The 14,452-nt window shown below is 34.5% G+C and overlaps 1 protein-coding gene across 5 annotated transcripts in view; it reads left to right on the top strand.

Moving 5' to 3' along the window:
• LOC142349829 (uncharacterized) overlaps positions 1–14,048 on the top strand; it is a 46,852-nt gene extending 32,804 nt beyond the window's left edge. For all 5 annotated transcript variants that reach the window (XM_075401627.1, XM_075401628.1, XM_075401630.1 and 2 more), the window contains 6 exons: positions 2,908–3,047; positions 3,909–4,089; positions 7,599–7,733; positions 8,425–8,564; positions 11,699–11,903; positions 13,403–14,048. In XM_075401627.1, coding sequence (XP_075257742.1) covers positions 2,908–3,047; positions 3,909–4,089; positions 7,599–7,733; positions 8,425–8,564; positions 11,699–11,903; positions 13,403–13,791 — 1,190 coding nt within the window. In that variant the 3' untranslated portion in view covers positions 13,792–14,048. The remainder of the gene's footprint in view (positions 1–2,907; positions 3,048–3,908; positions 4,090–7,598; positions 7,734–8,424; positions 8,565–11,698; positions 11,904–13,402) is intronic.
• Positions 14,049–14,452: the final 404 nt, after the last annotated feature.

Below are 14,452 nucleotides of genomic sequence, written 5' to 3'. Positions count from 1 at the left end.
ATTTCAGCTTAGGACAAATCAGTTCTCACACCAGGCAATCATTAATGACAGATTGGTTGATTATCTGGCCTGGACACAGTTTTCGTAAACTTTTAATGAAATTTTGAATTCTGCCTGCATTTGTATTTCTTTTCAGGTCACAAGATTCAGTTTTCATATATCAATGGTGCCATTAGTTTCAATAGGAGGACTTTGACAGCCTTTCCAATGCTCTCTGTTGACACTTATGAGCTCTTACGACTTTGATTATGTCTGTTTTTATAAATATCAGTTTTTTTTTAACTTTGCCCTTCTTGAAGATGTTACGAGTTTTTCTGGAAAATTTTCTTGAAAAAAAAAATCGAAGTTATTGAAAATCATACTCAATATTATCGGTGACTTAGAAACAGTTTCCTCCTACGTTTTATGCTAGGTGTTCTGTGAATAATAGTAAAAGTCATTGTCATTCTATGCAGGTAAAAAAAAGAGCTTATTTAATGCTTTCCTTGGATATCAATTGGTTCCAATGACATTGAATATATCTTTTCAAAACAAATAAGGTATTTCTGAAAATTGGTTTTCTGTTCATTTTTTCGTCAGCTGATTATGGTCTCAATCACAATTCGCGATCGCGTTCTTGTTTAGCAAATATTCATCAGTGTTTGGTTCGAATTTTTCAAGTTTTCTTAAATGTTTTAGCGAGTTTATGATACAGGCCAATATTTGTAAACACTATGTGTGTTTTGTAATTTTTTTGTGATTTTTCAAGTTTTTTTTGTCTAATTACTTAATCTCACTAATGGCGTGTCCCATTGGCTTCATAAGTGGTTGTATGTGAATCTGTTTCTTTTTTTGTTAAATTGAAGGCTGATATGACTTTTGAGGATTTTTGTCTCTAAAAACTGGACATATCCCATCTGTTTTTCAGTAAATGACAGTTTACATTGTTGTATTTATTTATCATCTTAAGTTGTTTTGATTCTCTAAATTTTTGACATAAAAATTGATTTTTAGCATAAGCCATAACTATAGTTTGTATTTTTCTTTTTTTGTTTATCTCGCGTTATTGTTAAAAACGCTAGAAAAGTAAAATTAGTGAGTAGTGCTGCAATATCTAGTGAAGCTTAGATTTTCAGCGATGAAGTCGCCAAGATAATCCAAGCAACTGACTGATAGCCATAAACAGCCGGCAGTGCGGCTTTATTCAATTTTAGAAGCAAAACTTTGAACTCTAGAAGCAAAACTTTGCGGGTTGTAGAAAGTTCGGGTTATGTTCCCAAAAAGAATCTCAGCCACACCGAAGTTCAACACCATTACAACATTCGTTTTTCGTTAAAAGGAAATGATGTTTTTGATCGGGCGTAGAAGCATGTCAAATTGGATCATCTTTTTCAAGAAGTAGATCAAGTGATTGGTTTTCAGCTTTACGTAATCCGAGTATCGTTTTGTTTCACATGAAATGAGCTGTAGCTTTATATCAACTTCAGGGCGATAGAGAAAAGTTCTCGAGGCCAGAACTGATAAACATTTTTTGTTTGCATGCTTTTTAGATTTAAAGATGTTTACGTTATCACTTGTAGACACATTCATTCACTCCCAAATTTACCGCTGAAAACTGAAATTTTCACTTTGATTTCTTATTTTTGATTATCTGATTGTTTACATTGGGATTGTGCGTGTCAAAAAGAACAAATTGTGTCAATTTTATCATAGGGCCGGTTATCATTATTTGGAATTTGGGGCAAAACTTTGGTATGATGGGAATTTTTGGGGAATATTTTTTTATATTTAGATGTTTTACCTAAAAGTTTTACTGTATCTCAGTGCCTATTTCATTGCCTACAACATAATGAAATGTTTCTTCGTTGTCATCTTGTTTTTCTATTTCCAATTCTTTTTATTATTTTGTGGTAAGTTAAGAACCAAGATCTGGACAAAAAAAATTTATTGAGTGGGGTCAAGAAAAGAGCCATAAGCGAGGAAAGTTTTCCCACAATGTTGTTTACGTGTTCCGTTTGCCATGAAAGTTTTAGCTTTTACGAATTGAAAAATTAATGACTCTGAACTTAAGGTTATTTTAGTTTTCCCATACAACGATTCGGTAAACCTACATTAAGATCAAAGTATATATATTTTTATAGATTAGTGCGTAACTGCAATGTTTAGCTAGAGTGTTCCTGTCCCTAGTAAAAATAATACCGATATGCTGATCAGATTTGGATAGCATCAAATTTTTGCAATTAAAATAGCTTGTATCTAGTTGGTTAGTCTGTACTTGAAAATTTACTGGCTAGGCTCCCGTTTGCAACTGATGTAACCTTCCACTAAACAAACTAGATGTGAATTTAATTTGCATTGTCGTGTCTCGTTATATAACAAGACCCGCAAAAGAGCCACAGATCTACAACAAAATCAAAAAATTTTATACAAATTGCCAATCATGTTTAAACTGGTGCAAAAGTCTTCAGAGATTACCTTGTTTATTTTCATCACTTTTTGACATTTTTTTTCTTGGTACCCGTGTAAAGTTAATAAAGTTAATCTTGCAAGATCTTTCGTTTTCACATGTGGAACTTCAAAAATAGATCTCAAATTGTACATGCACAAAAAGGTCAATCATCTTGCAAAAAGGTCAAAGATTCTTGCAAGATCACGCCTGTCATCCAAAAGTTTGTAAGGTTATCTTGTGTTTTCCATATTTTTGAGTTTGTATTGTGTATTTCTAGGTAAATAGAATCAGGTCACGATATTATCAAGTACTATTGTACCAAACAGAAATATATATATATATATATATATATATATATATATAAATATATATATATATATATATATATATATATATATATATACCGAAAGAAATATAAAACTGTCCTCTTATATCAATGTTTTCTTGCTCTTTTCCAATACTGTTTCATTTTTTCCCAGATGACATCCCGTTGCGTGATCCGACAGACAAGGACTACATGTTTGTGGCCAACCGGATCCTGCCTCGTGAACAGATTGAGGAGAAACTTCTTCGCATGCAGAGACACCCATCAGCGAACACTATTGAAGAGGCATCTAAGGTCTCTGAAACCTCTGAAGTGTCCCTGGTTATGCAAGAATTCATAACTTGCAAGAATCTTGCAAGATTTTGAATTCATTTGGAAGGGTATTTATTTTTTCTCCGAGATTAGCATCTCAGTTTCGAAAGTTATATGGATATGAAGAACTTAACCAAAACTTACTTTCAGTGCCAATTAACGCGCAGAAAATATTTCTAAGTTACGATAATGAATTTGTTCATTAACTGCTACCCCTCCCCCTCTCCCCACCCACTTTCTTTTGTTAAGATATGATGAGAACCAAGAGCTGGAGCAAACTTTTTATTGAGTCAAAAATGGTGGTCTAAAAAGTCGAGAAAGTCAAGCTGGCAGCGTTACCGTGCCATTAATTTGTTCTTTTTTCCTCAAAAGAAGTTTTAGCTCTTATCAGTTAGATATCATAAACCCCAGTTCTAATTGATAATTGATATTTGTTGTGGTTTCTAGCACTGTTACAATGGTATGTATAAAAATATTACTGGACAGTCCCAACTTTTACTAGCTTAAACAAACCATTCCGGAATCAAAAACAGCCATTAGTGCAAACAATTTTGGTAAAGAAAGAAAAATTTTGTTCAAGGACCGAGAGAGATTTTTTTCTACGGATTGTTTGCGAATATCTTGTTTAATTTTCGCGCTTTTTTGGGTATTTCGGTCTATGTTAAGCTCCCAAATAAATCAATCCACCACTTTTGTACATAACTGCTACGCTTTTTCAACCCACTGCCGCTCATTTTATATAAATTCTGCAAAATTTCAAGGAATCCTTAGACTTTTGATTCAGAATAGCTTATTTATCACAAAGCAATGACCATGAAAATTTATTATCCTTACGTTGTTCAGGAAATTTCTGCCGCAGTTCAAAAGAAGAGATTGGGACGCCGCCTCCTCAAACAGAGGATAGACAGTTTGGGGGGATTTGATGACGTCAGATCGAGGTTCTCAGTTGAGTCGAGGGCGCCTGATGTGAACCACGTGATCACATTCAACAAAATGAGGAAACAGAACCCTCAAATCGAACAGGGATTACCCATTTGCTCTTTCAATTATTTTCCGCGATTCTTTTTAAATAGGGTTATGCGCGCGACACAGTTAAGTCCCGGTCAGGGGCGAAGCGTTTCAGATAGAGACCCCTTGTCCGTGACTGAATTTGGTTTGATCACAGCTGCCTTGGGTCGAGGACACAGAGATCAAAACTCTGGTTTTTGTTTAATTTTACATGAGACATTTGAATATTTAAATTAAGTTTATCCAGAAAAACATAAATTATTACATGGCTTCTGGAAAGGCCATTGCAATGAGCAGTCCAGCTCAACAAGTGGTCACCCTCTAAAAGCAGAAATTTACATTCTGTAAATATAATTTATGTTTCAAAAGAAAAGCAATTATATGCTTGTAGAAGTCACAAAAATACGCATTTAAAAAAGTTTTGAATTAACGTCGAGGTTTAGGCCTTAACCTGAAAAGACTAAAAAAGTTTTTGTGAGGCACCATTATTGCAATGATGGAGCCTCACAAGAACTTTTTTAGTCTTGTCAAGTTAAGACCTAAACCTCGGCGTTGTTTCAATTTTTTTCTAAATGCGTATTTTTGTGACTTCTGCAAGCATATAATTGCTTTTCTTTTCAAACCTTTAATAACAAATCGTTTGTACCTTCGCAGTTTACGTAGACACTCTTCTTTTTATTCTAAAAAGTACAAAAATAATCAAGTTGCCTATTGTTATCACTGCTGTTGTTGTAAGGACCTATTTCGAAGCCCGTTTTTAAAAAGTTTTTGCTTGTTTTGCTATACGTTAAAAATTTTTGATTTTTGTTCTGAAACAGAGTTGATTCAGAAATATTTATTTTGATTTTGCTCTGATTCAGAGATTTTCACAGAAAGTTGGTTCTGAATTTTTCTCTGAATCGGAAAAGGTCAGAATTTGTTCTGCATTTTCTCTGATTTAGTACTGATTCTCTCTGGAGGTTAGGTACGGGTGGTGAAATTACTTAGTCAAGCTTTGATTTAAAGCCAAGGAAAAAAGTGACCCATGGGTTGAGCAAAAGTCTTATCATATGCAATTTGAGTCGAGTTAAAGTCCAGCGTCAGCCTTGAGTCGAGCTTAATACCAGGAACAGAAGTTGGTTTGATTGAGATGAAGCCCAGCTGAAAAAAAATGTGGGTTGATCTAAACTCAAAATGACCATAAAATTGACCACCTAAACCTAATTTCCATAAAATAACCATAACTGAGCTAAAAGTAAAAAAATTGGGTCAATCCTCTCTTTGAGTCGAACGAGGTCATTTCATACCTAATTTGGGTCAAGCGAGGTCTTTTCATAAGTCGAGGCCTAAATTTATAGGAAAAAAATTCTGAAATATTGAAATTAAATCAGGGTTCAGGTAAGTATAAATCACTAAAGCAAATAAATGAACTTTAAATTAATCAACGTTTCAAGTAATTTAAATAATTATTTTTACCTGAATTTTTGATCCTTTGTATTATTGTCAACTGATTTTAGAAATAATTCAGAACATGCACTGAGAATTTACCAGCTGCTAGTGGGGTTTAACAAAAGAAAACAAATACGATCAATTAAAAAAACAGTCTAATGATCGAAAAAATACATAAATGACTTCACGAATATCTCCGCAGCACATATGATCTGAGAAAAACAGAAGTGATAAGAATAATTTAAAAAAGAATTCTATAAAAATTTATATTTAACTATCAATTTACTGTTGAAACAAGAGGGGGTCAGTTCGTTTTTTAAAAAAACACAAAACTTTTAAATTTGAAAAAAAACTATAATTGGTCAATGAATATGCATATCAATTAACTGGATTTTCGAAAATAATTTCAGAACTTTTGAAAAAATGTTTATTTTCTCTCAGAGTTTAAATCTCCCGATACAGCAACTGTTCTCTCCGAAAAAACATATCGAGCAAATAAAGATCAATGAGTTTAAGAATATACGACCTGAAAAAGACTCAGCGACTTTGGTATGAAGGTTACTCAGAAGATGATAACGGTTCGAGAGTGTTAGAGAGAAAAAGAACTCATTGTTGGAACTGATCATTTCGTTAGTCTTTTTTCTTGTGCGAAAGCGTCAAAATATTGTTGGCGTGGGTATTTTGGTTGTCCCTGATATTTTGGTTCAACGTCATGCACTACTTAATTACAAAGAGACATCTTTGCATTATTTTTTTCAAGTCTTTAAATATTTGTTTTGGAAAAATTTGATTCTGAACTCAAAGAAACACAAGGCCATTTCGTTTGAAACTGAATTTTTAATATTAGAAATGCTAGAAATGAACGGAGAATTAATCTTTCATATCATATCGACCACATATTTTAAAGCGGTAATTACCACTTCTCTAAGCACACACTAACGGAATTAACGCGCGCTTAGGCTAGCAAAATTTTAACATGTGGGTCTTTACTTTCTAATTAGTAAACGAGCATCAATTTAGGCGTGGATTATCTAGGACTACTTTTAAACTTGCACAATCACTAAAATTTTGTAGCTAAATATCACTCCTCTTTAATTGACATTTGCAACTCCGGGAAACTACTAAAAGGAAGGCAGATGGATTGGGAGGAGAGCTATAAATTCCCCACAAACTTCAATTTATCTAATTTAAAAGAGCAGAAAAGGAAAAAATCTGGGGCCTAAACGACGATTAAACAGGCTTAAAGGCTCCCGCTTTTTCATATTTTTTGAAGGAAACAGAATAACAATTTCTTAAGATAAGCAGATTTAATTCTCTCGATTTGTCGGCCAGGTAGGAAAATTAGGAAATCATTTCACTATAATGGTGAACGTGGTTTTGTACCCCCTATCGTCCAAATGCTTCACTGATAATTTTGAGGAAAGAAACGGGATGAGATTGATTATTGTTCTAAATCAGACGACTGTCCTTTTCTTTTGCTGAGAAAATGAATATAATTCAGCCAGACCAAAACTGTAGAGTTCTACTATAACTGGAAATTTGAAAACAAATTCATTTCTTGAACAAGTTAATTTCTTAACTGTTTTTCTGCTCACTGACTTATTATATAACAACTCATGGAAAGAAGTGTTGAATCCTTCTTACACAGCAACTCAACGCCAGTTCATTGGTAAATAGCAAATGTGTATATTTATACTCATCTTTGGTACTCATTTTTTAAAATTAACACTTTCAGCCTCAATCTCTAAATAGCGACTTGCAGCAGATACAGGTATCAGGCATATATATTTGCCTCTGATTTATTATCTCTTTTTTCAAGTTAGATCTGCATGCCGTATTGTGTGATCTGTAGCGGCCCAATCTTATTTGATAATATATTCTATCATAAGGCGGTTTCAGATGTTTATGTAAAATGAAAGCCAAAAACAAAAAAATTTGGGTGAATTGCTCATATTTTTGGGGGTTGATGAGCTGCACATGTTTGGGGTAGATTTTTCTTTTTGAAGTGAAAGTTGTTTATCAATCCACTTCAATGCAACGATTGAACCTGGATATATAGAAAACAAAATTTCTCGAGAAGTGAAAGAGCTTTTCAGGCCAAAGCAGAGCTCCTTGAGAGCAAGGAAGCAAACCAACTTGACGAATTGGAGCCAGTAGATTTGGGTTCAGAGCTCATTGAAAGAATAAACAAAAAGCTGGAGGAAGCTGGTCTTCCGCAATGGAGCGAACTGGGTAACTTTTTTCACTTTTCTCGATTTGATGGAAAATTACTTTTGGTGCATAGGTTGTTCATATTAACTTAAGTGAAGTCGTACTGTGGTGTCGTCGGAACAATAAATTTCCGGGGAATATAAGAAAATGGCGCAATACTGCGGGATATACGCTGGAGCCATTTTTATAACCAAATAAACACAAGAAAATGGCAGAAATAATCGGAAGTAAATTTGCGTGATGTCAAAAAGATAAAACCATAAATAAAACTTTACACTCAATTTGTTTTTCAAGCAGCAATGATTTTGTTTATTATTTCAAAGGTGAGGGCAGAAGGCTGAAGGAAAAGTAAATGGGGGCGGGTCACAAGGTTCAAAACGAAATTATGGCGCCTTTTTTGTAAAGTATTTTTGCAAGTAACCCGTGAAGCAGACTTCTAAGGCGACAAGAACAATAACAGCGACAAGAACAACAGGAACATGCGATTATCGAAATTTTATCTTGTGTTCTTAACATGAGCGAAAAATTGGTATTCAATTCTGTGTGCTAACTAAGCAATTGGTATAATGGTATTGATAAATATCATTCAATGGCAGCCATTCTATTGAAGGATAAAGTTCGGGCATCGCTTTCGAGTCCGCCGTGTCGAGAATTAAATCATAAGAGCAATGTTCGGGCGTTTCTTGCATATTTGTGAATAATTTGGTTCCAGGGTACCGAGAACCAGAGGAGCCTGCAACATTGTTCTTGACCGAGGATGCCAGACCCATGGAGCTCCTGGTGGAGTACAGGAAAATTGACAACATTGGGCTCATACACAAACCCTATCTCGTAGATTACCAAACAGATAAAGTAAAAAAACATCATTGGCCTATAAAAAAAACATTTTGCTGATATACTCGCAAATTTTTGACGTGTGTAGTCATCAACACAGCTAGACTTTACTGAATCATAATCATAGGTAATCTCGTTCTGTTAAAAGGTCAACTCGGTCTCGGATCTCAACCTGGGCGAAAGCAATCCGTCCTATATTATTTTAATTACCTAATTAAATTACAGGTTAAATAACCCGGTTAAATTACCTTCGTGGGCTACAGTCTATTATATGTTTTGCAATTTTTCCCAACATATGCGAATCGTACTTTGTCAGCTGTTAAGAAATTGCAACTTTATGACAAAAACTGGCAACGTAATCTGTTCAGTTGCACGAATCTTTCTTTAAAACAGTAGATTAGAGCTTTATAGGTAGATGTTGCCGTCTGATTGGATATTTTTTGTGAACATATACTTTAAATATGACTATTAATTATTATTATATCCAATTTGATTCCCAGACGGGTATCCTTGTGATCAATTCAATTTTAACTGACAATATTTAGGCCTGAATGAACGGCATTAAGTGATTTCTAGCTGGCAAAGTTTTTAAATTTTTAATTTAACAAGAGGGCTCAGTAATGTTTGTTTGCTCATAAAGTTCCAAAACTCCCTCATCTCCAAAATTTTGCTTAAAACAAATTTTGCAAAATTTTGCAAACAACAAAGCTTATCATTTTAATTAGCAGAACATAAAACAAAATTTAACCATTTACTCTTTGTTTCCTGAAAAAAATGAACAGTCTAATAAAAAACTAGAATAATTTGAACATATATGAGCGTCGAAGCATTAGCTAAGGCTCTTAATGGTCCCAGTATGGTCTTTAACAACTCTAGGGGGATTAGCGGTTGTCTTCAGGAAGGTTATCGGGCGTGAGTAATAAAACAACGCCCCGTTTGAAAAAAAAATGTTCATAAAGCATTGAGAGATTGTGAGAAAATTAGTTGCTAGAAACCATTTGCTAAGTGGGAACTTTTGGAGAATCTTCGACTATTTTGAGCTATATTTTTTAGATTTGAAGATGCGGTTTAGAAGACTTTATTATATTAACAAAAGTCCTTTTTCTGCATTTGTTGGAAAATTTCTGCCTACTTCTATAAAAAAACACTTTTCAGAAAGTTATTAATTCAATTGTTCCTCTACAGTTAGTAGTTTCCGGCTAAGAGGAAAGGCTTATAATTTTGGTTAGTCGAATAAAGAAAGTTTACTTTTTCTTAGTTGTTCTTCGTTTTTTGCCTTTCCCACTTCCGGTCGTAAGCTAGAGTATCTCTTTTGCATTGTAGATAGCCATTCAAGGAAAAAAAAGATCTTCTTTAGGTCTCCTGAGAAATTTTTTGCTAGACGTGGGTCAAAATTAAACATGGTTGTGTCTGTAATTTTGATTTCTGATGTGCTCTATATTAAAAGTTTTCGAAACATTTTCTGAGATTTAACAAAAATTAGGCTACATTTTTTGTGCATAAATGCAAAATTCTCATTTTGCCTTGTTGATTTTCTCACACAAAATAGTGAGTTTTGTTTCTGATTTTGTGTAATTAGATATATGAAATACAATGCTCAACGCACAAAATCTAGCCACCATCGTTTACGAAGTCTAGAAAATTGTACGAGAAGGACATTTCTAATAAATTTCATATGTTACATTTTTGAAAAGCAGTATCAATAACTCATTCTGGCGTTCAAAAAATGCAATTAGCCATTTATTTTAATTTTTGAACTTTAACTTAATTTTTTTTGAAGAACTAAAGCATACAATAATTTCATTGAATTTTTTTTAACAATTGAATTTTTCTGATGTGGTTCTTTTTCTTTTTTTAACTTTTCCTTTCAAGTCTACCTACTGGTGGGCCTTGTTCACCTTATTTTTCAATGAATTGACGTCACACACATTCTCGGAGTTGAAAGTCTCAAAAATTTTCCATTTTTGTTATTTTTAGATGAAAACATACATTTTGTTAGCGTTTAAGAAATATTGTTAACCTATTCATCTTATGGCTAGCAGTTGTGTTGAAAGCTGACGAGTTAACAAGATAATTAGTTTCAATTTAGTGATAAAAAATAAGGACAAAAAGGTTGGCGCCAAATTTTTCAGTGACCCATTCTGAATTTCTAGTTGTTTTTATTGTTTTGATGGTTTTAAGCCAACAATGAATTGAAACGAAACACATTTTTCCACAATGCACTTTTTTCCTTTCCTATTTGAGCAAAGAACCGTACAAAAAGAACAAATTACAATAAATTGATAAAATTATGCTAAATGAGTTATAATACACCGCCTTTCTTAGGAAGTGTAAAACTCTTTGGCAATTTAATGGTTTTACTTTTTCCTTTGGTTTTCTCATTCTCATTAAAACATCGCATTTTCAATTTCTATTGAAAGGATCACCCGGATCTATTCTGTTTCGCCCCCCCCCCCTGTGTTTTTTATGATCCACAGTAACAAATTATATGTTGTTATTTAGCACTTTACTATGTAAGAAAATAGCACGTGCGCCTGGAGGTCATAAAAGATTTTTGCTCACTAAGCTGGGGGGACGGAACAAAATAGATCCGATTACCCTTTCATTAGAAATTGAAACTGTAATGTTTTTTTTTGTTTTAATTCTTACAAGTAATTTCCCATCAAGGCTACTTTTGAAGCAGAGGAGTAAAGAGACGAAGCTTCACAAAATAAGCGAAAAGCATTGAAATCAGAGAGTAATCTTTAAATTATGAACCATTGAGCCTTTCTGGGGTCGATAATTTACAGATTGCTCTCTGACTTCAATGCTTTCGGTTATAACGACTAGCTCTGATGGGCAAATTACTTGTAAGCATCGCCCAAAATCACAGTCATATGTACACATATTCTTATTTTCATCAGATTTGAAATGATTATAAAATTTGCGATCGCTGGAATTCATTGAAATATTGGATCTTTTCCGTTTGTGCCCCCACCCCCCAGTACGTTATGCGCCCCCCAGTTACAGAACACGTACCATTACATAGTAAACCATTAAGTAAAAATATGGCACGTGCGTCAGGGGGGTGCAAATAATATGCGCCCACTAAGCTGGGGGGGGGGGGGGGGGGCACAAACGGAAAAGATCCGAAATATTTATATGTTGCTTAGGTAACAGGTGAACCAATTGCAATGCCCCGATATTGCATCCACACACAGACCGCGCCTCAAGACGTGCTGGACAGACTGGAAAGATTGACAACCACTGGTCACTTCAACCGGAAGGGCCAGAAATATGTGAGTGCCGGCTATCACATGCAAAACACTGTCTACCATCAGATGACAAACAAGAACTTCCTTGAAAACGCATTCACAGGTACATTTTGATCAAACAGCCCAGTACTTTAGGCTGACATGTATGAAAATCAAGCCTACACAGAAAAAGTGAAATTTGTTCTTTCTTTTTAAAAAATAACAAATAACTACTTGTGCACATAAAAAATACGTTTATTCCAGCCTGTTACAAATAAGCTGTTAGTTGTGTTCTTTTCTTTTTTTTTGGGGGGGGGGCGTGTCATATCTTCATGACGCAACTTAACTTACATAAATTTTACGACAAAATTTTTTAGTGTAAGGTTGTCAAAAAGTAGCTGAAGTAGTTTCTGAGACATTTAGTCGTAACAAGCCAAACAAGAAATGAATGCAACAATTAAGAGTTTGCGAACACTTCTTGAGAACAAAAAGTCTAAAAGTAAAAAGAGCAATTATTTCAAAGTGGAAACCAGAAAACCCTCTCTAATCAGAATGTCTTTTGCACCAATAATTCCTAGCATTAAGTGATAGGACAGCCAAATGACCTCAAAAACGGGCAAATCTATAAACCTATGTTTTTCGAAAACAAGTGCTATCAAAGTGGGTGAAACCATTAGATGAAAATTGAGATAAATGAAATGCTTCAATAATGTTTCACCGTGGAGCAAATCACATTTAACCACAAAAAGGTCAAAAAAACTCGAAAAAAATACTAATAATTTTTTGAAAGCGCGTGATATGTTAATGGGATTCATAACATTAGGTATCATTTGAAATCAATAAAATGATTCAAATATGACTCATCGGTTTTCCACTGAAACCTGTAATTAAAATTAACAAGTGAAAGGACTACCGAAATGACCACAAAACGCGGCAGAACCCAAAAAACGCTAAATTTTCCCCAAGAACAAGTACTACCAAAGCCAAAGTTGTTAAACACGTTAGGAGAGATGAATTAAAACAATTAAGCAGCTTCAATTACGTCTCATTAGTGAGGCAAGAGACTAATCTTTGATGTGATTACGAGAAGGCAGCAAAAATCTATGACGTCATCAACTTTGGCTTGACAATGAAAGATGTCTTCAACTTTGGCTCGACAATAAAAATTGTCCCCAACTTAGGCTACAATTCAGGCAGTTATTCATTATATATCGTTTTCCAAATAGTGTGATTTAATGTGTGAGCACAGAATCTGAGATCCCACACAAAGTTTGGGTAGGGTGCGGAAACGAACTCGAGTCAGGAAATTTTTGGAAAGACTTAATTTTGTTTTTTTTTTGTTTATGAAAGTCTGTGGCTCGACTTATGAAAAGAATTAGGCTTGACTTTATTAGTCACCTCGATTAGTTAACTAAAGTCAACATTGAATCCCCCCCCCCCACCCCACCCACCACCACCACCTCCATCACCACCACCTGGAATTATAGAGTTTTTTTTCATAACGTCGAGGACCGGACTAGGGATCTATGTTCATTTTGTCCATTCAATTACAAAACTTAACAAAATTCCCAAACCGTTTCATGTTTCGGGATTTCTAAATTATTGAAAATTTTCTTGATCCAGACTACATGCAACCAGCTGGCACGATTGAATGTGGAATGAAGCCGGACTACTTTGACCAATTCTACCAAGTGTTGCACGACAACACTTGGGAAACAAACACCTCTCACTTGGCCGAAAATAAACTCTTGTCTCACACAGACGAATCATCACCAGACGCAATAAACCAACATGTCGAAACAACTGATGACAATAAAATTGAAGCCTCCATTATGCCGAGTGATGATTTAGCAGAAGCTTACGAGAAAGAGGATCAATTTGAAACCTTCGGTGTTGACGTCGATGATTTGAACAAGAGTCAAAGATTTGAGTCCAAACCCAAACAGGGTGATGGTCTGCCTACTCCGGCTAGAAAACAATCTGAGGATACTGTCACTTTTGGATCAATATAAACACGTTGGCACGGAATCCAGCGCCTCAAAAATTTTTTTAAAAGAAAAATATTCAGAACTCAACGAACACAAGTGTAAATTTTTCGAGCAGTTTCCTTTTACAAGTGAGTCAGTGAACAAAAATTTATGAGCATTCTTAAACAAACGAATGGTTGTTTTTGGAATGATAATGATTTGTATGAACTAATGATAATTGTTTTGTTACTGTACAAACAACGGTTTTAGATTGGCGCAATATACGGAGAAGAAAAGTGAAACAGTTCCAATTTTTGTAACATTGCCAACTGCAGCCATCAAAGAAAAGCCGAGAATTTATTAGTTATTGAGAAAGAGTCCTAAACATTCAAAATTTTTTAATTTAAATTTAAAATAAAAAACAGTTGAAAATAGTGAGAGTAAAGGTACTCTTTGTTCCAAGAAATATTATAGCCGCCGAAATTCAGTGTTAATTGTTCAGAAACTTTTTACTAAGAATTTAAATTTGTTAACGCAAATTACAAGTCATTTTTCAGAGGGCACTTGTTGAAGTCCGTGGCTCAAGACTGTATTTGTCAGGACCACTGTATCTGACTCTAACTGAGAGGTGCGCGATGGGACCGTTTTAAGTGGGCGGAACCGAGACCACAATTTTTCAAATATTATTAACTTCTGTATTAGGTCG

The sequence above is a fragment of the Convolutriloba macropyga genome, chromosome 11, assembly GCF_964194025.1.
Source record: "Convolutriloba macropyga chromosome 11, txConMacr16.3, whole genome shotgun sequence".
Lineage (NCBI taxonomy): Eukaryota > Metazoa > Xenacoelomorpha > Acoela > Convolutidae > Convolutriloba > Convolutriloba macropyga.
The sequence above is the reverse complement of the archived record's forward strand: the minus strand, read 5'-3'. Positions and strand labels throughout refer to the sequence as shown.